A 23,987-nucleotide genomic window follows, 5' to 3' on the forward strand; every position below is an offset into this window, starting at 1 on the left:
CTTCTGAATGATATGGTATTAGATTCATTCATCAAACCGTATAGTAAAAGGGTGAGATGTACTTCGTCTTCTGTGGTGAGGTGTTGGTAGAGAACGAAAACAGCCCAAAGCGGGAGAAAAAGAAGGGAGAATCTTCACCAGTCTAAATTCCTCGCTACTACCGACCTTTTCGCATTTTCATCCTTCACCTACCAACGGAGAAGTGTTGAGATAGATTAGACAGGCAAAACCGCCTCATCGGTTTTCCTTTAGGTTTAGCGCCTCACGAGGAGGATATTTCTGTTTTTCAGTTTCTTGTGCCTTGATATTTAACTACATGAACACACATTCTCTAAGCATGCTATACACTTTAAATGTTTTTAAGAAAACTCGAGTTCGATGAGCCCTACTAAGGAGCAGCTAGTGAGGATATTACAGCTGACTATAAGGCATTATTTACAAAAAATGGAGATTGCCAGAAGCCCCATTAAGAGGCCCCTTCTTTCGTGGCTTACTGGTTAATATCCCATTGTTACCAGTATTAACTAACAAGAGGCCAAGGATATTCTCCGGATAATATTCTTTTGGGATATCCGTGCCTGTCTACTGCAGCAATGAATACATCAAAGCGGTCATAGAGAACTTGAGTTGTCACATATTAGGGATTTGCAGCAACGGTAGTGTACCTATCCAGAAGCGTGAAAATGGATCTATAATCTACAGAGAAATTGGATATGTATAAGCTTTTAAATAGATAGAACTGAAGAATTATCAATGCCAGCAGCAATTATTAGAAGAACACCATATAACTTTCAGAACACCAGAGAGTCATGGTGTTAATGAAGTCCACTGTAAAGTTCAAAATCACCTTCCATATTTCCACTATGAACCAATATGATTGCCAAGTTGGATGAACATTCTGTCTATGTATACCTAGGTAACGATCGCTTGGTTATCTAGACTGCATTTCCCTTTCTCGAACTATATAGTTCCCATAATTTTACTAATTTTGGATCTACCTCATGTGATTCCCACTACCAAGAATTAAGGACAAACAAGAACAGTCTTCCATGACCTATGCCCAGGTAGATTGCTACAATCTACATACATAGACATCTCCTTCCCCGCCTTACATCAAGCTGCGCAACTTTAAATTTTTAATCCAACTACAGAACACTCTGCTGATGCTTCATAGCCCGAAGCTCTACGGCAACTTCCTGTGCATTCTTTCTTCCTTGCTCAATAGCCCCATCGATGAATGCTCGCCAGCCATCCGCCCAATCTGCTGAGGCAAAGAATACATTCCCATGCCGACTTTGTAGTTCATCTTGATACTTGCTCATGAACTCGGGTGGCCACCAACATGGGCCGGCTTGCGAGAAGGGGTCTGTGTTCCAGTTGTGGAATACCTGTAGATTGATTTTTGTTCAGTGATTGTGCTAAGGACTTAGGCAAGATACACAGACAGATAGGAGATAGAGAGAAAGAGACTCACCAATCTCTGGATATCCATGGGATGAAGGGCCTGAAGGGCTTCACAAATCTTATCAACGTCCCGTTCAGGCAGGAAATGAGGTCTCTCATCTCCGCCAAAAGCAGTAATATGGGTATTGCCCTGAGGAGTCAAGCCGTCACCAAAACCGAAAAGTAGGGGGCTGGGGTAGGCAGTACCTTGCCATGAGGCAAGTCCAGAGCCCTTGACTTCGGCGTGTATTTTGGTCATAAAATAGATATGACCCTGGTCAACTGCTTCACGGCGTTTTGCAGATAATGGAGGGCTGAATTTAATGTGCTTGAGCACATTGAGTGGGACAGTACAAATGACTCGACGGGCTGGAAATGTGCGGCCGTCTTGTGTTCCTACCTCGACAAGCTGCTGACCATTTTGGCGGGAGTTACTTACGCTCGTGACTGCGGCCTTGAAGGAGTAATCCAAGCCTGTCTGGACGGCTTCATCAAATATCTTTCTTGCCAAGCAAGACTGGCCGTCTTGGAGTTTGTACAAGATTCACACGTCTTCAAAGTTGGAGATGTCATGCCCTCCCAAGGCCTGGCTTCGGATCATGTCCCACAGACTGGAATTTTTTAGATCACCACCGGAAATCATGAGAAGCTGAGAGAGAAGCATGCCGGATCCCTCAGGCGATAGTTTATGTTTGATTTCCTCATACCGGTCCCAAGAAGACAGTTGGTCTACTTTTTTTACTTCCTGTCGATCAACCATGATGTTTCCCAGTTGTTGGTAGGGCAACGGGCAGATTTTACGGCACAAGTGGCCATCCACATTGATGAACTTGTTCCAGGCTTCGGTGAAAATCTGAGAGGCTTCTTTATGCGATAGTTTTCTTGAGGGTTCTCCTAACGGCAGCAAGTATGTAAGTAAACTCAGTTCTCCTCTCAAGAGCTGCTAGGCCCTTGGTAGTACCTTGAAGATTGAGAGTGTAGTAGTCATTCTCATAACCTGGCTGCCTTGTGGCAACTAAATCCTTATCCAGGTTATACCTTCTCAATTCTGAAAAAGTGTGAGGTTGATAATGTGACACCCAAGTGCCTCCCATTTCGTACTTGAAGCCTATTCGATGACGTTAGTTGGAGAGAGGGAACATGGATGTTAGAGCCAACCATTCGAATCGACGCTGAAGGTGCGTCCTCCAATTTTGTCTCGGCCCTCAAGCAGAAGTACGGAATGGTCTAAGATTGCTGGTCAGTGCATTACATACTTGATGTCGCAAGATCTCGAGCGGCTGACAGCCCTGCATTTCACCTCCGATTACAACCACATCGTACACAAAGCCTCCAGGAACCTTGATCTTTGTAGATGGTGCTATGGCACCCTGGCACTCGAATCCGCCTTTCTGGAGACCGTTTTCCTGTGTCCAGGAGTAGGCATCGGATGTCCGAGCATGCATTCTCACAAGATAAAATCTGCAGTGTGAAGATGACTATGTGCTGCGAATTACAGAGATTGTGAGGAGATACAATCACGGGAAACTGTGGTATTTAAAGATGTTATTGCTCAGTGAGATGGCCTGACAAATTGCGGAGTACAATCCACAGGCTGAGCCAGCCTCGAGCAGGCGCACTTCAGGTAGTAGAAAGACCGCTCGCTCATGTTGGAGCTGTTCTCTTGCGACAGTATTGTCTGTTTTAGGTCAATGCACGCAATACTGTGATATTTCCTTAAAGGGTAGGTATACGTCGCGCTTATCCCAAGACGGTCATTGCGCGCGGAGCAGATAAGACGCAGATAAGACGCGGAGATAACGCAGACAACGGTTAAGTGCTCGCTTTATCCTCTTCCAGTAGTTCCCACAGTCATAACTAGCAGGCTATATGCCCCAATTGCAATATCGCTACCTTGGAAGCTAGGAACAGGCCGAGAAATGAGCGCCGCTCCCAAGTCTCATGCCTCTTGCCTGACCTGCCGCCAGAAGGGCCGGAGATGCGACCGCGCTCAGCCAGCCTGTCTGCGTTGTCGCTCGCGAGGGCTGGTATGCCGTGGATACCCCCCCAAGTTCAAGTTTTGCGGTGTTGCAAGTCGCGGGCGATTGAAGGATGCATTGAATCCTGAGCCTCATCCTCAGACTAATGCCCGGGGCCCTCCGAGAAGGGCACCCGAACCCACGGAGAGCTCCCTGCCATGTCGTCCACCTGCGGATGCTGGTCTCATCACGTCCCGGGTGGAGGCTGTACTATCCCCTAGTCTAGCCTCCACGAGCAGTAAGGCCCTCTCTCCTGGCGATGCGTAGACAGCTGAGCTCCAGAGGCTGCTTGTTTCTCCGTCGACGGAGGTGGCTCTATCCTACTGTGAGATCCAAGTCTTCCTTTAGGGCTTGGGAGCGCTGGGTTTCTGATTAGTCAAACAGACGATACGAATATATGCCCTCACATTATGGTGAACGACCCAAGCCTTTGCACCAATCCGTATAGGAGTTTCATATTGCCGCTTGCTTACGAGCATCTCCCGCTACTGCATGCGATATTGGCCTTGACTGCTTGTCACATGGGCGCCTCCAGATTTGACGGCGGTGACCATGAGACAGAATCACTCAGTCACAGAACGGACGCTATGAGACTTCTTCGCTCTGCACTGGGGTCGGAAAACCGGTTCGCTCTTCAAAGCCTGAATGACTGGGATCAGGATGCCATTTTAGCAACGATTCTCATTTTGTTAATTCATGATGCGAGCCCCCTTCATCTCCCTTGTTATCATAATAAACGCCATTAATGAACTGCCAGATCTGCGATTCTGGAGTCTCAGTTCATGGCGCCCATCTCACCGGCGCGAGTACGGTGTATCAAGAAATGATGAACAACATGGAATTAGGTCGACATCGTCCGCGTACTCTATTTTTGCTTTCTACTCTTTCATGGTGCGTATGCATCTACTTTGTGGTTGTTCGTGTATTATACCCTCACATCTCCAGGTTTGATCTTGTTCGCTGCTTCAGCGGGTCACAGAAGTTGTCATTTTCACAGGAAACTCGTCAAGTCCTGGCCCAAACCAGCGATTGCAAATTTGAAATGATGAATGGATGCCCAAGAGAGATCTTCCTCATAATGGGCGACGTTTTCAGCCGAGCAAGGGACAGCGGTACAAATGGACACTCCTTTGAATTGTTTAAATATTGTCTATACAAAAGTGAGACCAAGCTGCGTCTTTGGGATGAAACGCGATATGTGCCCCCGACGTCGGATCCTCTGTGGACACACGTTGCAAATGCATTTCGATATGCCTGTCTCTTACGGATTTGCCAGTTCAGGCGAGATTTTCTACCCGCGGACCGGGAGGAGGTGGAAGAATGTAATAGCAAACTATTGGATTCAGTCTCTAAAATACCGATACACGCTGAATTGGCCATTCTGCTTGTCTTGCCGTTGACCATGGCTGGTTCAGAGTGTACTTCTCCATACGCTCGCATTACATTCTCTTACGGCTGAATGCTCTCGAAGACAGAACTAACCTTCGTATCTGTGTTGCTATCGACCTCTTACATCGCATTTGGGCTGCAAGGGATGCGAATCCAGAACTACTTGGGTCAACACTTTCCTGGGCCGATTTTGTAAGTCTAGTAGAGAAAATTTCTTCTTGTCCTAGAGACTGACTGAATTCAGACTCATAACAAAGAGCTTGAGTATCAACACGACTATCTGATATTTTAGGTTTCAGTCGATGTTCTACATCAGATTATATTGGAAGCATTCCACCATTTGCACTAAGAACAGACCCGGTAGTCCAACGAGACTCTTCCGAACATAGAAAACTGCATGTACCATTGATCAGTAGAATCTTTTCAGGGTGAGAAGGACAGGGAAAACATACGCAACCAATGGCACGATATCAGATACCTCTCCTACTCGAGGAGCGGCAGGCGTTGCTTCAATGATAGGCTCCATTGATTTGAGGAATTCAGGATCACTTTCCCAATACATCTCCGTCCCAACTGGGCCGGGATTCACGCAATTCACGGTGGCACCATATTTTTTGCCCAGTGCCGCGGACCAACACCGAGCAAGAGCTTCACATCCGGCTTTTGTTGCTGCGTAGACTGTTTGCGATGTAAATGCCATGCGGGCAGAGATCGATGAAAGCAGAACAATTCGGCCGCCGGATGTTGTAAGGTGAGGCAGTATGGCCTGCGTGAGAAATATGGGCCCTGGAGTTATCCAATTAGTTTCTTATCTATGCCGATTTTTCAGACTGAAATAAGACCCTTACATACCTTTCAGATTCGTGTCCGTCTGTTTATAGTAGAATTCTTCAGTTACGTCTTCCAGGTAACAATCGTCACCAAACGCAGCATTGTGCACGACAATGTCGATTTTCTTGTCAAGACTGAAATTCACGGTTTCTTGAACAAGCTTCTGTATTCCATCCATCGAAGCGAGGTCTGCTTGGACCAGCAGAGCTGTTCTGCCCGCTGCTGTGATCTTCTCTACAACCTGTTCTCCTGACTTTGCGCTTCTGGGAGAAACATGGTTGACAACGACACGAACTCCACGCTCTGCGAGTTCAATTGCTATTCCTGCACCGATTCCTCTAAACAATCCCGTTAGCTTGTATCTCTACGTTAACAAGAGGACGCGTCGTTCGCGAACCTGGATGACCCTGTAACGATGGCTGTTTTTCCATCCAAATTGCGTTGCTTAGTGGACATTTATGACGTCGAAAGCAGGGGGTTTTTTTTGATAATGTCAATCTTGTCAAATGTTCTTGAAATTTATAGTAAAGAGAATATCGAATGTGAGAGGGTGAGGGTAAAGTAGCTTCCTGTGGCACGGAATAGTTATTGTCTCTTAAGAAACCTACCCTACCTTATAGATAGACATGTACTGCAACCCCTCACCAGGGCTTTTTAACTGGGCTTAGCCATATAAAATTGCATTGTGTACCTGGTTGCCCCACCGCCAGATGCATAGACTATGGACTGGAAACGTTGTGCTTTGAGGAGCTGACAAAATTACCCGATGGGGTAAATCCACGAGCTATAAATAATAACCGGGCTGCTTATGGTCACTGGACGCACAGTAAAGCTCAATTGATCAGTATATACAATACGTATCAAAACAATCAATGCAGTAGCTCGTAGTCCATGTGCTTCGTAACTGGGCGCAACGAAGCGAGTGATGTTGTTCACCGCGCTCGTCGTCTCAATACAGTAAATCAACGCTCACGGACTCAACAGCTAACATGGAGTATACGACCGCGCTTCTCAGCTCAGGACAGTAAAATTGTCCGTTATTGACCAACTGCTCGCATGTGATTCGGAATGCAGTTTTAACTTTTTTCCATGAAACGACAATGAGTGATATTTAGGAAAGCTTGTCACCGAGAACCCGCAAATAGAATTCGAATATAAATAATGGTGTCAGAACTTGAAGGCCTTGATTGATGAGTGATTGAACCTTTGAATATTTGAAACTAAACTGCGCAAGCAACACAGACCATCCAAAATGGCTCGCCACCCACTGGACCCTATCTCACCCGAAGAACTAGCACAGACAGTTCAAGTTATGAGAAATCGGTTCAACTTCATCGATTTGCTAGAAACTCCAAAAAAACGAAGTAATCAAGTATGAGGAAAACCCGAGTGGGCCATTCCCATCTCGTCGAGCACGGGTTTATTTTCATCAAATGCCCAACATCGTCCTTCAAAAGGCAATTCTGGATATTACCGCTCTCAGTGTTCTTTCAGTCGAGGAACTGCGCGATGTTCAAGGCCCAGCTGATCCCGATGAAATCGCCGCTATTGAAAGCTTGTGTAATACCCATCCTCAAGTGCTCGAGGCAACCCAGAAACTCCAACTTCCTGCCGGGTAAGTATGTCCTTTGAAAGTTTGAAGATCGTGTACGCTACATGGACTCGTTTGCAGTACTCAAGTAATCAATGATCCATGGGCGTATGGCACTGATGACGAGACTGAACGGCGACGACTATACCAATGCTACATGTACCTCGTGCTCAACGTCGACCCTGAAGCGAATCACTACTCAATCCCCCTTCCCTTCTCCCCAGTCTTTGATGCATACACGATGACGCTTCAGTGGGTAGACTACCTTCCGCTCGGCGATGAGCCCACGGTCGACAGTATCACTGGTCCTTGGGACCCAGTTGCAGCTGTTGAATATTCCAGCCGTCTACTGAAGAAAGAAGGACAACGCACTGATCTCACTCCGCTACATGTTCATCAACCAAAGGGCCCATCCTTTACCGTTAATGACAGAGAAGTTTCATGGCAAAAGTGGAAATTTATTCTTGGCTGGAATCTGCGCGAAGGACCAGTTCTGTATAATGTCACTTTTGGCGGTCAACCTTCTACCGTTTATCATTGAGTGAAATGACAGTCCCTTATGGTGATCCTCGTACTCCGTACCATCGCAAACAGGCATTTGATCTCGGTGACACCGGTCTCGGGATCAATTCTAACAGTCTCGAACTCGGATGTGACTGTCTTGGACATATTCGATATTTTGATGGCTGCCGAGTCACGTCTACCGGAGAACTTGTTCAGTTGAAGAACGTGGTGTGCATGCACGAGATCGATGCAGGTATTGGTTTGAAACATGTTAATTTCCGTTCGCAATCAGCGTCGGTGACACGCAATCGTCAGCTCGTCGTTCAGTGTGTTGCAACTGTCGCGAATTACGAGTATATCCTTGCCTTTATCCTAGACCAGTCGGCCAATATCCACATCGAACTTCGTGCCACGGGAATTGTCTCGACTGTGCCAATCAGCCCAAAGGCGACAAAGGTCCCGCCGTGGGGTGTTAAAGTAGCCCCAGGGGCTCTAGCATTGAACCACCAGCATTTGTTTTGCTTGAGAGTCAATCCTGCTATTGATGGACAGCAAAACAGCGTGGTATTTGACGATATAGTCCCACTCCAAGACGGGCAGACCGATCCTTACGGCGTGGCATTCTTGCCGTCAACATCGACAATCAGCAAACCTGGAGGCTATAATCTTGATCTCACCAAGTCTCGAGTTTACAGGATTCAGAATTCAAATGTCGTCAACCCAGTATCCGGAAAACCTGTTGCATATAAACTGCATGCTCTGCCCTCGCAAATGATGATTATGAATGAAGAGACATTTAACTCGAAGAGAGGCATTTTTGCCTCGGAGCCGATATGGGTGACTGCTTACCATGACGATGAGTTGTATACGGGATGAGAATGTCGAGAACACGGATGTTGTTTTGTGGCACACATTTGGCTTGACACATATTGTTCGACCAGAAGGTTTGTTTCACTGTCTGTCTGAGATTCATACTAAGGCTAACAAAGTGAAATTATTTAGACTTTCCCGTCATGCCCATTGAAATGATGACTGTGTCTTTAAAGCCGACCAATTTTTTCAATCTAAATCCTAGTAATGACGTCCCTCGCTCAAGCCAGAGCTTCGACTGTTCTACACATGTTGAGCACGAAGCATGAGTTTGCTCGTCTCTGTTTTGAAGGCGTCAATGGTGATTTTGATTTTGATATACCTCTCTTCCTATCCGAGTCTTTAGCACTAAGTCAAATAGTATATATACGAGAAATCAAGCATTCGTTATCAAAGTAGATGAGTTGCTCAATTCATTCCATATCCATTAAGCTCAATTCTGTTCGAAGTTTTAAATGGGCGCAAGCCCTAGCCCTAGCCCTAATCTCACTGGTGGAGATGGAGATGGGCATTTACCTAAAGAGCCGCACGTAGAAGAATATAGCTGTTCTGGAATTTCAGAGTATTATTATCAGTAGTGCAGATAGCTAAATAGAATCAACCATGACTTAGCGTTGTTGATTCGCTGTAGCCATGAGATTTTCCAATCAGAAGCTTTATAAACATAGCACGCGCCACATGTTGTGATGCACCGCCACATCGAGTGGCGGCAACTGCGTCACTGACTATTTCTTTGGGAGTGGCGGGGTCAGCGCTGGTTGCCGGACAACAACACCAAACAACAATTCTTTTTTTTTCTTCGTTCCCTTAGACGCCGTTAACGCAGATTAACTAACCGGGCTTTTCATCACCTTTTCTTTCGTTTTGCAGTTAATCTCTCATTTGAACAACTTTCTCTGGCGTACACTTCCTGGAAAGCACGACAAGGCTGACAGCAGGGAAGTCGCCACCAGAAGAAATATGTTTATGCTCCGGAACGGTATGTTTTGCAACCTTCACAACCCCGCCAATTGAACCCCCCTGTCGTCAAAAGTGGACCTCAGAGAACTAATATAGTTGCGTTGCGATTTGCAGTCAGCAAATATCTCTTCGGAGACTCTTCAAAAGAGGCTATTATCGACATCCCCCAAGGCCAGCTTTATCTTGTCCGTCCCCTATCACCAAAGGGATACTCTGAGTTGATCTTCAAAGACGCCGTCGCCACAATCCGCCGAACAGGCCAGGAATTCCAATACCAGCTTGTCGTTCAAAGAGCATACGAGGAAGGCGAGGAGGAGCTTGCTGAAGAGGAAGACGAAGACGCCGCTGTTGACGCTCTGGACAAGGACGAGAGGGTGTTCTTGCTCGACCAAGCCCTTCATTTTCGGTCAGTTGTACGGGACGGTGGTGAAAAGGTACTTGCGTGGAGGGATTTAAGCGGTGACCCCGGTGACCTCTACGAATTCGTCTGCGACTCTGCTATTTCGTCTGACAAGGTTGCGACTTTTGAATCTGCGGCAATTCAGTGTCAGTACGAGAGAAAATACAAGAGGACCGCTCAACGAGCTACCGAAGAGGAGTTGCAAGAATTTTCCTTTGAAGACGATAGCCCGATTCCTTCAGCTAGCCCCATTGACACACCCAAAGGCCCAACATCTGCAGAATCTGCAGTAGCGATGGCCAAAGACGTGGAATACGCGACCAAAAAGGGCACGATTAAGCCCGCAGACGAACCTACTGCCGCACCACCCTCGGGTACTGTACCGGAATCCAGGGAGATCCTCGCCAAGGAACGCGCGGAGCTGCATTTGTTCGATTTCAATTCCGGTGCTTTTATTCTACAGGACAGCGAAGTCATTGCAACAGTTTCCGAGATTGGCGACTGGCAATATTGGCTTCAAATCACCGGCAACGACAAAGAATGGCTCGGCCAGCCAATTGTTGGGGATATAAACCCTGTTTTCAATTTTGAATATCTTTCGTTCATTTTCAACCACTATGCACAAGATGGGTCGGCATACTCTTGGCTACTACGATTCAAGGACCAGAAGACAGTCGAGCAGTTTCAAGAAGGTCTCATGCAGGCATTGTGGGAACAGCTGAACGAAATCAAATGGGAGAAACAAAAAGAGGACGAGCGAGAATACGTTCTCGATGCCTTCCAAGATCTTACTATGGAGGATGTCGAGCCTGGAAGGGAGCCGGAAGAAGCAGAAGAGGATGACGAGGAAGAAGAAGAGGAGGAAGATGAAGACGACGGACAACGCAGCGAGCACTACGATAGTGATGAAGAAGAGGATGATGTCATTACTAGACCTGAGGATGGCAATGTCAACTCTCAGCTTGCTGTTGGCTATAAGCATGATCGGTCCTTCGTTGTTCGTGGCTCGAAGATTGGGGTGTTCAAACACACCCCCAACAATAACCTTGAGTTCTCTACAAATATTTCCAAGGTTGAAACACCAAACGGCAAACTCTTCAGCCCCAAGAAGGTTATGCTTCATGCAGAAGATTCCAACATGATCTTGCAGGACGCCGCAAATCCTCATTCCTTGTATCGTATGGATCTTGAGTATGGGAAGGTGGTGGACGAGTGGAAAGTTCATGATGACATTGGTGTCACAACTTTTGCTCCGGAGCAGAAATTCTCACAAATGACCGCAGCGCAGCCGTTTTTGGGTATCGCTGGGAATGCTCTCTTCCGAGTCGATCCGCGGCAATCTGGAAACAAGTTGGTTGATTCGAACTTGAAGCAGTATGCCAGTAAAAACGATTTCTCGGCCGCTGCCACTACAGAGAAAGGTTATATTGCTGTTGCTTCCAACAAGGGAGACGTCCGTCTCTTTGACCGTCTTGGAATCAATGCGAAGACTCATATCCCTGCCCTTGGTGAGCCTATTATTGGTTTAGACGTTTCAGCCGATGGTCGCTGGGTCCTGGCCACTTGCCGCACCTATTTGCTTCTTATTGATGCATTGCAAAAGGAAGGCAAGAACGAAGGCAAACTTGGATTTGAGAAGTCGTTCGGAAAGGACTCTAAACCTCAGCCCCGGCGTCTCGGTCTACAGCCTTCTCATGTTGCTCAGTTCCAGCATGAGACCAAGCAGCCATTGGCATTTACTCCTGCTCGATTCAATACCGGTGTTGATAGCGAGGAAACCTCTATTATTACTGCAACTGGCCCATTCATCATTACTTGGAACTTGAAGAAGGTGCTTGCTGGACGAAAGGACCCTTACACTATCAAACGCTACGGCGAGAATGTCATGGCAGACAACTTTAGATTCGGCTCGGACAAGAACGTCATCGTCGCTCTTCCAAATGAAGTCAACATGGTGCAGAAGAGGAGCTTCAAGAAGGTCACGCGTGAAAGCATTGCTCCGCCCATGACACCTGTGCGGAGAAGTGCGGCTCACCGCTTGGGTCGAAATGATATTGTCAACTCTCCTTATTAATCTATTTCGGTTTATCATGGCGTCGAGAATGGTCTAGTTGAGTTCTGTTGGTTCTTAGTTTACGTTTTTGTTATGTCTTTAGCTTGATTTTCATACCCCCTGATATTGATATCCCATATGCTATTCATTTCATCTTGATTCTTCTGTGGCTGGCCTTATGCTGCGGCATGACATCCACCTTGCGTCCTTGTATGAATGGTCTTGATCAAGTAGTTAACCAGTTAGGTAGCAAATTTAATAAACAACAAATATATACATAGCAGTGGTCGGTAATATGATGAAAATAACCCATTAATCCAGGTATATGGCTAACTATCTAACTATCTACAATAAGGCAAGGTTATGATCCGATATACCAAATCTCCACGCCCAAAATATCAAACTTCGTGCCTTCATCTGATAGAGGCTCGTTGCCAAACGTGGGACATGAAGCGCTCACTCCCTTTTCAACGGAGGAGTCGATCCATAGCCCGTAGTGACCATCGCTGTATTCATGATCCAAAGTCAATAATCAAACAAAACCCGAAGGTAGTCAGTGGATATATGGCAGAAAGAAAATCAAAGACTCACCCCCCGCCAACACTCAAAAATCCGGTCTCGCAAAATATCATGTAATCATTAATACCGCTATAAGGAAACGCTTTAAATCGAATTCGTTCTGGTGTGCTTGTCCCGCTGCCGCTCACACTGCCATTGTTCTTGCCGCTTCCTTCCGGTAGCGAAAGATGGTTGTCTGACGAAACGAGCGAGGAGGAGGAGGAGCCCAGAGCCCGAGTGGGAGTGCTAGCTCTCAGTGTCGTGCTGCGAACAGCATGCGTGGTATCAGCGCTTGGGGGAGGCGGGAAGCCGGCTGCTTGGAGCTCTTCGTCCGTCATTGTGTGGAATTCATTATCGCGTTCATTATTTTGTTCTTCATGTTCGTGTCCTTCGTTTTGATTATGATTATGATGACTATTATGAGAATTGTGGTGAGTGTTATGACTAAACGTCACCGGCGTAGACGCCAATACGCTCGCTCTCCAGAGAAAGCATTCCCCAGTTCCATAGAAGTGTGAACTTGGGTGCGGCGCATCGGTTAGATAGGCGCCAAATACAGCGCCGCCATCAGATGCGTCGCGCACGACGAGCACGTAGCCTGCTCGTGGGTTGTGCTCTGCGGCCTGCCTGCAGGTGTCGTAGAGAGTGGAGAGGGATGAGCCGTCGCGTTCGAGGGAGTAGGCCAATTGCCAGGCATCGACTAACTGCAGCCGGGGCGGGACGAGGAGTCGGATTTCCTCTGCAAGAGCACGAGAGAGGATGTGTCCACTGTTTGGGGTAGAGGTTGCATTGAGCGTCAGGGGGGAGAGGGGGGGTGGTTGGAAGGGAGACGCGGTTCGTTTCGGGGTGTAGATGGAGGAAGAAGGCGACATGTTGGGTTTCTGCTGCGAGGAATCACGCGGTGGATCCGTCAAACGTCGATACAGACCGGACATCACACGGCTTACGGGATAGGAGAAGTAGTTGTTCGTGGTGGAAGCGCCATTGGAAGACGGCGGGGGTTGCGATAGTGACGAGGTGGATGCGGTGTTGTTGGTCGAGTGCGGCCTGGTGCCCAAGGGTGTTCCAGACCGGGATTGAGAGCGGGAGCTGGCAGTGGACATGTGCGATTGTCCTTGGCAGTACTTGTGTATGTATCGTTTGGGTTGGTAAAATGCTGATGAAGCAGGTTGGGGGTTGTATGGAGGTGTTGAGTTCGCGATGGAGCAGCTCGGCTCGGCAGCACATAAATACCGTACTACCAGGAATATTTACTATAACACTTATACATTCCAATCCTGAACTTAGACAGGCGAATATATAAAATAAAAGAGTTGAATAAATATTATAAAACCTTTTTCTGTTAATTTTCTAGACGCTATCAAGTAAGGTTCATAAATCCATAATCATGCACAGCTTTAGTTATACAATGATTTATTTCTACGTCAATGACAATTGTATTGCTCTGAGTCCCCGACACGACATTGCATAACATATTCCTAAATCCCCGGACGCAGATCGACAGTCTCGAATTCCAAGCCCTTGGCCTCAAATACATGTCCCGGCCGAAGCGCATCGGTATACAGGTTTGTCTCCGCGTGCGGGTGGAAAAGCCCCTTTTGTGTGCAACCAAGCACCGATTTCAACCCCGGCGGATCGGTAAGCCGGAAGACTCCCCAGTCGGGGTCCTTTGAGGGAGCACAGACTATAGCAATGCTCTCCGGTAGCATGGCCTGATAGCCACAATGCGTGTGTAGATCTCGAGAGCTCATGAAGCATGTCTGACTAGGGTGCGTATGGATCCAGCCGAGCACCATCAGGTCTTCAGAGTCACAGTAGTCAAAGATAGCCGATTCGTTCACAGTCTCACATGTATCCGAGGTCGATTCCTGCTCCGGAATGAGCAATTTGGATATGAATAATGCGTTCGAGATCAGTGTTCCACAAAGAATTCCACAAGTCTCGAGGTTGCGCCGTGTATTGGAATCAGCGAGCGCTAGGAAATGTTGCCGGAGATTAGGCGGCAGAAAAACTGTCCGCAGAGGGGTTCCATTCTCCAGATAGGCAGAGGGCTTGAAAGTGAAAGTTGATGGGTTAAGATCTGACGGGCCTGGTTGTATTCTTGTGGCTGCAATCTTTTCTTTCAATGGTAAAGGTGGACCAGTAGTAGACGATACTTTCCCTGGGCGCGGAGGTGGTTCTTCCACGGGAAAGTAATCTCGCTGGGCTTTTTTGGGCGGAGGCACCGGTGGCTTTAATGGCTCTTCTCGACTGTATAATGACTTTGAAAGAGTTTGTGCAGGAGTATCGGATTGATGCTTCTTCTGTCTAGGTACAGTTGGATACCTGTACGTTGAAGGAACTTCCGTCTGTTCAACATGTTGACGAGAAATCTTCTTCTTCTTGTTGTTGTCCTCTGAATCTTCCATACGTAACCGAACCTCTTGTATGCGTCGGCTTAAATCGTCTCCATCACTGGCAGGAACATTTTGCTGACCTAGAGCTTGTTCCCAATCTCCCCATACACCACCAGTCCGTCGAGCGCGTTCCTCCTCTTGGGTGATGCCCGCTATCCTGCTAGCACGTTTTATAGTCTCACGGCGATTGATCTCCTTACGAGCAATCTGTACTGCAAGTTCTTTATTCTCTCCTGCTTCCAATGGCTGCGCAGTGCCAGACAGCGCAGGATCCGAGATGGTCTGGTAATTGGTCGGGGGCGGAAGATCATGTTGTATTTTCTGCGCCTTGACTCTTCGCGCATCGCGGTCTTGTGTCAAATGTTTATAGCGTTCATATCGTTTATTGATCTGAGGCTTGAGTGCCTCGAGCTTCTCAATGTTGACTTTGACCTGCTTCTCTGCTGTGAGAAGGCCATGCCGATTTTTCTCATCTTTCGCATCTGGATGGTTCACCAGGTGAACCAGTACTAATTGCGCATGCCGAAAAAGGAGTAGATATGCCTGTTCATCGTGACCCTCTCGTTCGTAGATTTCCGCCTGAACCCAAGGCCATATGTGTTAGTACGATCGATGCGGGCAGCTGCAGCGCAAATGGAGCAGCATGAACACACCTCCTTGACCAGAGAATTCGCCGTCCTCAGCCAGTATTTCAGCGGTATCAGAGGGTTATATTCGTAATCCTGTGCAAGTCGGGTGATCTGCTCAACATTGTGAGGCGTTGAAGAGACCATGTCGTCGGCTTTTCAGGTCGTTTCGTTATTCGAGTGTGGATGAATGAATGTCCAGGCTGCATAATTGTCAGGTGGGGTGCGGCGTGCGTCTGCAGGGTTGCTTGCTTCCTGCTTGCTTGCGTAAGTCTGCCTTAGCAAAGGACGAACATGGCAGAATCTAGCCCGGTCATAGTGAGCATCAGTATTATCGATGTGCGAGGCTAGCATTCCTAGGCAGAGGCTTGTAGAAGTTGTGAAGTTCCGCCGCAGTCTTCGCGAAGGCAGGAGGCGCTCGGCGGTGATCATCAGATTAGATCGTGGCATGTCATTGGTTCCCCCCCGGGTCTAATCCGTTATGTACTTTTTTTCCCATCGCCGGCTCTTACTCTCCAACTGGAAAACAACACAGCCGTCCGAGCATCGCAACGACAGAAAAAGCTTTACACGAAATATTGCATTACGCATCGCTTCCATGACATGAACCCCCGCCCGCTCAATCCCCGTGGGCTCACCCTACGCCCTCGACTGGAGGTGTTCGGCCGGGCCAATGTCCTCTCAGTCCGATGTCTTGCATCAGCATCAGCTCCTATAGTTCCCAAGAAGAAGAGGAAAGCCGTAGGAACGAAAGAGCCGCGCGGTCCGAGTAGAATTGATATTGTCAGCGAAGCATTCTGCGGTGAGACATTCCAAACTACTTTCGTTTTTTGGCCTGTTTGAACTGACAGGGGAAAATTTCTCTGCTTACAGATGACCTTGCCAACCACATATCAAGACTCTTTGAAACCAACAAACCTTCCGTTATTCTCGATCTCTGCCCCGGTCGGAGTATACTGTCGTCGAAAATCAACGATCTCATCAAACCCGAGCGCCATGTTGTCATCGAACATCGCATGTCTCGCTATCAACGCAATATTAAAAAAAGACTAGCCGATAAGAAAGGCGTCGAAGTGCACGACGAAAAGTTGCATTATGATACTGTTAAAGGAATCAGTTGGATGAATGTCCTGAATACATATATGGCCGATTCTACACCTCAACCTGGAAGAAACGATCTGCTTATCCTCGCAAACTTGACCGATAAAGCTTTCAAAAACCCCTCGCGAGTATGGGCATCCCTTGTAGGACATTCACTCATAGACCGTGGACACTTCCGCGACTGGACGATTCGCACATTGATGATTCTACCCCCCGACGAAGCCCACTTGGTTGTTCCCCGTTCAGCCAAAGACCGGAGGAAAGTGGCCATGTTGACTGAGGCCTACGCTCACCGAGCCCTTTACGTCGCCGAAACCGATAATTCCGAGTATGTCGCATCACGTGAATGCGAGCTTGCCAGCGAAAGCGCCAAGTTGGTCGCTCAGCGGGCAGAAGAGAATAACATTACAATACCCGAGGGACGCAGACAGCCTGCTATCCAGTCAATGTCAGATGTCCCTGGGGGTCCTCGTGCACCGGGATTTACTACGCATACGCCGATCTACGCAGGATACCAAGCGCAGCATTTCTGGCAAGCGCAACAGGAATTCGAGCAAGCCGTTGACCTTAAACCTGGTACCAATGAGTACCAAAAAGCCCGCAGCCATGTTTGGAATGTGCGCGCCCAGCTCATGCACCATGCCAGATGCGTGGATGTTTCGATAGAGTTTGCGAAAGCGCAACTCCAGGTTGACTCATTGGAAAAGGAAATGGTCAAAGCAAAATTGGAAAGCTCAAAGCCTAGTACGGCCGCAAAAGCAACGGATCTAGCAACACTTGACGAGATGAACACCAAGTTGATCCAAGCCAGGGCTGAAATGGCCCGAAAATTGGACGAAACCCCAATTCTTGCCAACAGAACCATGCCAAATTACATTGACGACTATCGAATGGCACTGGGCGCAACAGGGCACATCAAGGACTCGCACTTACTCTGGGACCACCGGCTCTTCGAGCCACTCTACATACGACCGGACGAGGTAGAGCGCACAGAAAGCAGGTGTTCCATCATGTACGTTGAGCCGGAGCACAAGGATAAACTGGCGGAAAGGTTTGCAGTGGATAGAGCGCACGACAGGCCCGACGAGGCTGTAGAAATTGCGCTCTCCGTTATAGGCTCGTTTGGTATTCGTGGTCGCGACCCGGTCTCTGAAATGCTCGACAAGTTGTTCCCGGGACAGCCGATCAATGAGGTTGTGAAATCTGTCCCCGAGCTTTTCGCTTATATACCCAAACATCTCCTTTCGCCTCCTCTTGAGGATAAGAACGAGGCGAACGGTGATTCTATTTACGACGACTTTGAATATTTCCCGCAACAAGTCCACCTCCGATCTCTCCCGTTGTCTGTGCTTCTGAAGTTGTTAAAGGCATATCTTGCAACGACTAGCTCGAAGTCGTTCCTGCAAGTCAATCGCAGTTTAGGTGGATCCGCGACGATGTATGCACTTCGCTCTTGGGTGTTTGATATCCAAGACAAGAAATGATTACGGAGAGGAGTCAAAGACTACTCTTCTACTGGTAGCCTGGGTATACATATAATATAAAAGAGAGGGCGTTTTCTGTACATTTGTTTGGGGTTTGGGCGTTTTTGTATAAAATGCATGCATGCATAAACTTGGTGTTAAGTATATACTCATTCAGGGATTGATCTGTGCAACCCATCGTCTTTGCTCCAAGACATCCAGCACATCAGCTAGCTATGTATAATATCATACTGTTCGCGTATAACACTGCAGGCATCCAAGTGGATCGTGGAGTATGAATAGAAAAGAACAAAAAGAAGGGACTGCCAACCAAACATAACATACTCAAGCTCGAGTAATCCAACTTTGAGGATGAATAAGAGTCTGTTTCTAATCAAAGGAAAGATCGATGCAGGCCGAGTTCCCACGCCATATTTCAAGGCTGCCAAGGAATCCCCATACGGGGTTGAGGTGAATAGCGGTTGTGATGCATATAGAAGTCAGGATGAACGATATACACATGCCTATACTGTGGCAGTGGCAGTTGGAAGATAGTTTGAAGTTCTCGAGTCGCAAAACGGGCATCGCCTGATCCTGCATGGAAACCGTCGTCAGAATACCGTGCCGAATGGTCCGGAGATCAAAAGCAAATCATTAATTTGGCATACGTATCGGGCATGGCAGTCCAAATGCCTTTGGCGACAGATGATTTGACCCCCCAGCAGCTGGTCTGAAGACGCTCGCTTCAGGGTTGAGACCAGTCCGGCCCGGATTATAATACATCGCCCGCGACATGGCCAACGTATCGTAATGGTGCAGGGAACGCGCATCCTCATAATAGGAAGAAGGGTATACATAAGGAGGGTAACGTCGTCCAATCAAAGAGTCTTTATACTGATCCAAATCCTTCATTTTGCTCCTCTGCCAGCTTATGTCGTCGGCAACATGCTCGAGGGTGGACTCGCAGAAAAGGCAGATTATGTCGTACTCCCCGGCCCGTGGGACATATCTGTTGGGGGCTACTACTTCCATATCGTTGATCGTAATGGGGTACTTGGTGACGACGAGGAGCCACTGCGGTAACTCGTCCATGGCGATTAAGGGCACCATCTGGCCATTGGGACGTTTGATGCAGAACTTGGGATGGAGGAGTGGGAGGTATTGGATCTGGAAGACGTTGTGGAATCGTTCTGCTCGGACTAGAGAGTCCGGCGTCATGTTCGAGGGGGGTGTGGCGGACATGGCGAGATAGATAGACAGATCGTGGGTGCGAATGCGGATTGAAGATGGGCAAATGATGAAGTCAAGCTAACAAACAGAAAGGAGAGTAATAACGAATGTATAGTGATGATGATACATACATCAGCATGTTGTGTTGTGTGAAAAAGAAGAGGGAGGCAGGGATATCTTGCTGTGGTGGTGGTTGCGGTGGACAGAAGGAGCTCGGTCAAGGAAGGACTACACCCGAACTGACTGAACTGAATTAACTGCCAGTGATTCATACAAGTGCCCTACCTTCATCATCCCATCTCATGTTCACTCAGCCTCCCCCGACCCTGGAGCAACCGGCAGCTTGTAACAGTACATGGTTTGCGCATTGCAGTACGACAACAGACCCTCAGAGCCAAACTCTCCGCCCAGTCCGCTCTCCTTCCATCCAGACAGATAGCCGCTTGGGAGTGGCGCCGGATGGCTGTTGATGGTGACCATGCCAGCCTGGATGCGCTCGCCGATGGCTACAGCGTTGTCCATATCGCCCGACCAGATGCTCGCTCCAAGCCCTGCATTCGTATCGTTGACACGGCTGACCACTTCGTGCTCGTCTTTCCAGGAGAATAGAGAGATAACAGGGCCTAGGTGTATTGTCAGTCAGCCAAACAGTTTCGAGATAAAATACTGATTCTCACATACCAAAAGCCTCTTCCATCACGCTTCCATAGTCATGAGGGGGATTGTCGATGATCGCTGGTTGAATAACAAAATGGTTGTCCTCATGAAACTCTGCTTTTCCTAATGCAAATTTGAGACCCTTCGCCTGCATATCTTCAAGAATTTGCTTGACAGCCAAATATCGCGCTTCGTTTTGGATTGGACCGAGCACGTTGCCGGCTTCTGGAGAAGAGGGGCTTGTTTTCCAGCACTTCACTACGTCAATCATGTGTTGCATGAAGTCCTGGTATATATCCTGATGCACGTAGATGCGTCTGGTAGCCAGACAGGATTGACCAGAGTTCAGAAAGGCACCAACCGCAACTCGAGGCGCTACTACGGAGATATCTATATCTGGACAGATGACGCAGGCATCGTTCCCGCTCAATCCTAGGGTAACACGCTTCAGAGTCTTGCTTGCAGCAGCCATGACCTGCTTTCCATTTGCAGTAGAGCCAGTAAAACTGACTCTATGAATGTTAGCATGTTCAACAAGCGCAGGTCCTAGCTTCTCGTCTCCATTCAGCGCCTGGATGACGCCTGGAGGGAATATGGACTTGACGAGGTCAACGAATCTTAACGAGCTATATGGAGTAAATGGAGACGGTTTCACAATCACGGTGTTTCCTGTTATCAGTGCGGCGCCAATCTTTGCTGCTGCTAGCAACAAAGAATAGATGGATGGACATATAGCTGCGACGACACCCATAGGAACGTATCTCACAGACAGACACAGTTCACTATTATCGGTGACTATCTTCGGTTCCAATTTTGGGTGGGAAGCTTCTGCTGATCAGTGGCTTTGCCCGGTAGAAGCTGATGCTTGTAGCTTACTGTAGTATGCCAAGAAACGGGCTGTGTGGTCAACCTCCATCTCTGCAAATGGAAGCTTGAATAATACACGTATCAGTTTGCAATCTTGCAATGTAAAGCTTGCTAATTAGCATGCTTAAGAATGCTCACAGGCTTCCCAGTTTCTTGCATAATCAGGTTCGCCATATCGTCACGAGTTTGCAGCAATACCTTCCTGGCTTGATTGAGATATTTGGCTCTTTCTAGCCAGGGAGTTTGTGACCACGAGAGAAAAGCCTCATTGGCGGCAGTGACCGCAGTATCTACATCATCCTCGGTTGCCAATGGAACCTCCCACAGAGGTTGACGGGTCGAAGGATTGATCGGCTGCGATGTCTTGTCGCTGAGACAGGACTTGCCATTGATGGTGTTTGTGAAGAATGAGAAGCTGGTCGCATTTGCCACGGAGCTGGAGCCGCAAGTAGCCACTTTCTTCATGTTGGGTCAGACGGGCCATTTACCGGAAGAATTAATTGTAGCATGTGTCCATGAAGCTTCTTCTCCAACAAGCATGAACAATGTCTCTAGAAAAGATAAGTGAAGATGTTCAGGTTGGTGTTTGATTTTGACATCAGTGCTTAGGAACGTGCTGCCATTGGCTGGGATGGGCGATGCGGGGGGCGTCTACATCATCGTCGAATTCATAAGAATCATTCCTGCTCTTGACGACTCTACACATTCATGTCCTGTTTCGATATACCTAGCCACTCTGTGATGCAGATTGCGGCCCAAACACTGCGATTCTCTGTCGAGGGGACGCCAACAATTGTGCACAACTGGCACTTTCTCGGTATATAATGCTGCAATGGCAGTCAAACTACCACCGCTTGCGACAAACGGCATTGTATGCCCAATAAACGTATCAGTGAGTAAAATATTTGGCACAGGCTATGAAGTTAGATGAGATGTAAAGCAATTGGCAGGGAATTCTCGCCTCGAGGCCGCGTCAAAGAGCAGACTTAGGGTTAGGGCTGGCATTAGTGCGGAATAACTGATAGTCCGACGCCGGAGTATATGCCGGATTAGGAAGGATCTAGAGCGACGATGGAGCATATATCGTTATATATATACAGATATATATATGTATCAATCAGTATCTAGTCATGCACAATATCATACTGGGGTTGCTGTTTTATAAGATCCAGTGTTAGTCATGGACGTATCGCTGGCTGCCTGCAGGTAACCATCCAGATGCCTAGCTAGTCCTGCTGCTAATCTTAATCTTTAATCTTTAATTTCCTTTTTTTTTTAACTCCCCCTCTCTTCCTTTCACTCTGGACTTCCCCCTCTACTTCAAATTTATTCCAGAATCTATGTCCCAATACCCGTCTGGACGCAGTGGATATTGGTAGAGCAATTATTCCGCCGCATACGTCTTCGTCGCCACCGAATATGTCCATCCAAAAGAAAGCGTCAATCTACATATTCACTCCGCGCTCGAGCTGCCGTGCCTAGATTGCTATAATCTATATTTCAGCTTCTTCATATTCTATCTATTGAGCTATATATATATATCATATAGCCATATATATACAGCCGGTCCAATGGCGCCTCTAGCCGTGGACACTCTCCAAAACGACCTTGTCAGCAACTCTCCCTCGCTCACTCCCCCCGAAACTCCCATTTCAGCAGGCCCAGGCGAGCATGGCGAGTCCTATACCCAGAAGCCCATTGTCGAGTTCATGTACGACCTAGAAATCGAGCGCGTCAACAACGGCGACGCCAGCAGCGCATCCATCGAGTTTGGCCGCGGAGCATGGAGCGCAGTATACAAAGCAACAACTTCGTGGACGCCACAGTCCAAATTCAATCATAGTTATTCTGGCAGCCCAATCTTCACTCCGCCTCACTCCCCAGTCCCATCGCGCAGGACCGTTGTCGCTGTAAAATCCCCGTTGCCGTCATTGCGGCGCGACGCGCAGCCAGTCCTTCGATCCGAAGCGTGGATTCTCAGCTTAGTGACGAGGGCGCGGACTGACGATGAACACCAACAACAATATGTCGTCCCCTTCCACGGCTACATGCCCGCCTCGCACTCGCTAGTTATGCAAGCCATCCCGCTCCTACTATCAACTCATATCGAAGAACGCGCCGAAATCGCAAAACGACACTTCTCAACGAAAACCATGTTTGAGCCCGTTCTGTCCTCGGCGCATTGGCGCGACTTGGCGGCGCAGTTGATTAACGGGCTGAAATGGCTTCATGGCACGGTTGGTGTTGTGCATGGGGATATCAAGCCGCATAATATCCTTTTGCGTCGTCGAGAATGCGCTCGGAGTGGCTGCGATGCTGCGGAAGGGTTTCAGTATGACGCTTTATACGCTGATTTTTCGTCGGCGCATCGGATGTCGCCCTCCTCCTCCTCCTCCTCCTCCTCCCCCTCCTCCAGCTCCTACGACGGAGAAGAAGGAGAGGAACAGGAGCAGGGAAAGAGTCAAGTTGCAGACGCCGGCGCATCGGCGCTAACACCGCCCTTCGCGGCGCCCGAACTCATGACTGTCGCTGCGATGAAGTCGGCTACGATTCCCACCACGCTAGCCTCTGACATATTCGCGCTGGGGCTCACGCTGCTCGCTGCTGCAACGGGCGATACGCTTGTGTACTCGCACTCCGGCACGAGCGATATACAGCGTCTCGCAATGTCGCGCGAGGGATATCGCGCACTCGACTACGTGCGTAGTGGACCGCATGCGTCGCGCGTAGTGCGCGATGGGCTGGTTGAGAAGGTTGTTGCGCCGGCTATTGTGAAGGAGCCGTGCGAGAGGGTGTTGAGGGTGATTTGACGTTGTTGACTGACATATATATATATATATACCAATTTTCGATTCTTGTTTTTAGCTATCATGTATGATTGTTTCAATCATTTGCTTCTGCTTCTGCTGTACATGTTGACTTATATTCCTTTCTCTCTCTCTCTCTCTCTCTTGGCTGGCTTGTATGGTGAATGTACTATCCCATATTCAATACCCAGGTATCAATTCAACTTGCTTAACTAGACAAAAA

General features: G+C 48.1%; 9 protein-coding genes across 9 annotated transcripts, besides 1 other annotated feature; 4 read left to right on the forward strand and 5 right to left on the reverse strand.

Annotated features, from left to right (window-relative positions):
- Positions 1-414: 414 nt before the first annotated feature.
- Positions 415-509: a repeat region (Identified by RepeatMasker using a combination of RepBase library and repeat library created with RepeatScout).
- Positions 510-1,145: 636 nt separating this feature from the next.
- Positions 1,146-2,888, reverse strand: UA08_08018 (hypothetical protein; the record flags this gene model as incomplete). Its single annotated transcript, XM_020262933.1, has 6 exons — positions 1,146-1,388; positions 1,475-1,942; positions 1,994-2,337; positions 2,405-2,551; positions 2,602-2,670; positions 2,729-2,888. The coding sequence occupies 6 exons, from the start codon at positions 2,886-2,888 to the stop codon at positions 1,146-1,148; spliced, it is 1,431 nt and encodes a 476-aa protein (XP_020116817.1).
- Positions 2,889-4,738: 1,850 nt separating this feature from the next.
- UA08_08019 (hypothetical protein) lies at positions 4,739-6,137 on the reverse strand (the record flags this gene model as incomplete). The annotated part of the gene is made up of 5 exons (XM_020262934.1): positions 4,739-4,794; positions 4,975-5,126; positions 5,303-5,636; positions 5,703-6,019; positions 6,079-6,137. The coding sequence occupies 5 exons, from the start codon at positions 6,135-6,137 to the stop codon at positions 4,739-4,741; spliced, it is 918 nt and encodes a 305-aa protein (XP_020117010.1).
- Positions 6,138-7,114: 977 nt separating this feature from the next.
- On the forward strand, positions 7,115-8,652 carry UA08_08020 (hypothetical protein; the record flags this gene model as incomplete). Its single annotated transcript, XM_020262935.1, has 3 exons — positions 7,115-7,296; positions 7,354-7,801; positions 7,867-8,652. 3 exons carry the CDS (start codon positions 7,115-7,117, stop codon positions 8,650-8,652), a joined length of 1,416 nt encoding a protein of 471 aa, XP_020117009.1.
- A 954-nt stretch (positions 8,653-9,606) lies between these two features.
- On the forward strand, positions 9,607-12,080 carry UA08_08021 (hypothetical protein; the record flags this gene model as incomplete). The annotated part of the gene is made up of 2 exons (XM_020262936.1): positions 9,607-9,625; positions 9,721-12,080. 2 exons carry the CDS (start codon positions 9,607-9,609, stop codon positions 12,078-12,080), a joined length of 2,379 nt encoding a protein of 792 aa, XP_020117008.1.
- Positions 12,081-12,420: 340 nt separating this feature from the next.
- UA08_08022 (Oxidation resistance protein 1) lies at positions 12,421-13,720 on the reverse strand (the record flags this gene model as incomplete). The annotated part of the gene is made up of 2 exons (XM_020262937.1): positions 12,421-12,565; positions 12,651-13,720. 2 exons carry the CDS (start codon positions 13,718-13,720, stop codon positions 12,421-12,423), a joined length of 1,215 nt encoding a protein of 404 aa, XP_020117007.1.
- Positions 13,721-14,095: 375 nt separating this feature from the next.
- On the reverse strand, positions 14,096-15,786 carry UA08_08023 (hypothetical protein; the record flags this gene model as incomplete). Its single annotated transcript, XM_020262938.1, has 2 exons — positions 14,096-15,592; positions 15,667-15,786. 2 exons carry the CDS (start codon positions 15,784-15,786, stop codon positions 14,096-14,098), a joined length of 1,617 nt encoding a protein of 538 aa, XP_020117006.1.
- Positions 15,787-16,242: 456 nt separating this feature from the next.
- On the forward strand, positions 16,243-18,224 carry UA08_08024 (hypothetical protein; the record flags this gene model as incomplete). The annotated part of the gene is made up of 2 exons (XM_020262939.1): positions 16,243-16,441; positions 16,513-18,224. The coding sequence occupies 2 exons, from the start codon at positions 16,243-16,245 to the stop codon at positions 18,222-18,224; spliced, it is 1,911 nt and encodes a 636-aa protein (XP_020117005.1).
- Positions 18,225-18,857: 633 nt separating this feature from the next.
- UA08_08025 (hypothetical protein) lies at positions 18,858-21,422 on the reverse strand (the record flags this gene model as incomplete). Its single annotated transcript, XM_020262940.1, has 6 exons — positions 18,858-19,511; positions 19,565-19,690; positions 19,770-20,056; positions 20,115-20,792; positions 20,967-21,021; positions 21,096-21,422. 6 exons carry the CDS (start codon positions 21,420-21,422, stop codon positions 18,858-18,860), a joined length of 2,127 nt encoding a protein of 708 aa, XP_020117004.1.
- Positions 21,423-22,528: 1,106 nt separating this feature from the next.
- On the forward strand, positions 22,529-23,767 carry UA08_08026 (hypothetical protein; the record flags this gene model as incomplete). Its single annotated transcript, XM_020262941.1, has 1 exon — positions 22,529-23,767. One exon carries the CDS (start codon positions 22,529-22,531, stop codon positions 23,765-23,767), a length of 1,239 nt encoding a protein of 412 aa, XP_020117003.1.
- Between the last annotated feature and the right edge of the window lie 220 nt (positions 23,768-23,987).

Source organism: Talaromyces atroroseus, assembly GCF_001907595.1.
Source record: "Talaromyces atroroseus strain IBT 11181 chromosome Unknown scaffold_12, whole genome shotgun sequence".
In the NCBI taxonomy this organism is placed as follows: Eukaryota; Fungi; Ascomycota; class Eurotiomycetes; order Eurotiales; family Trichocomaceae; genus Talaromyces; species Talaromyces atroroseus.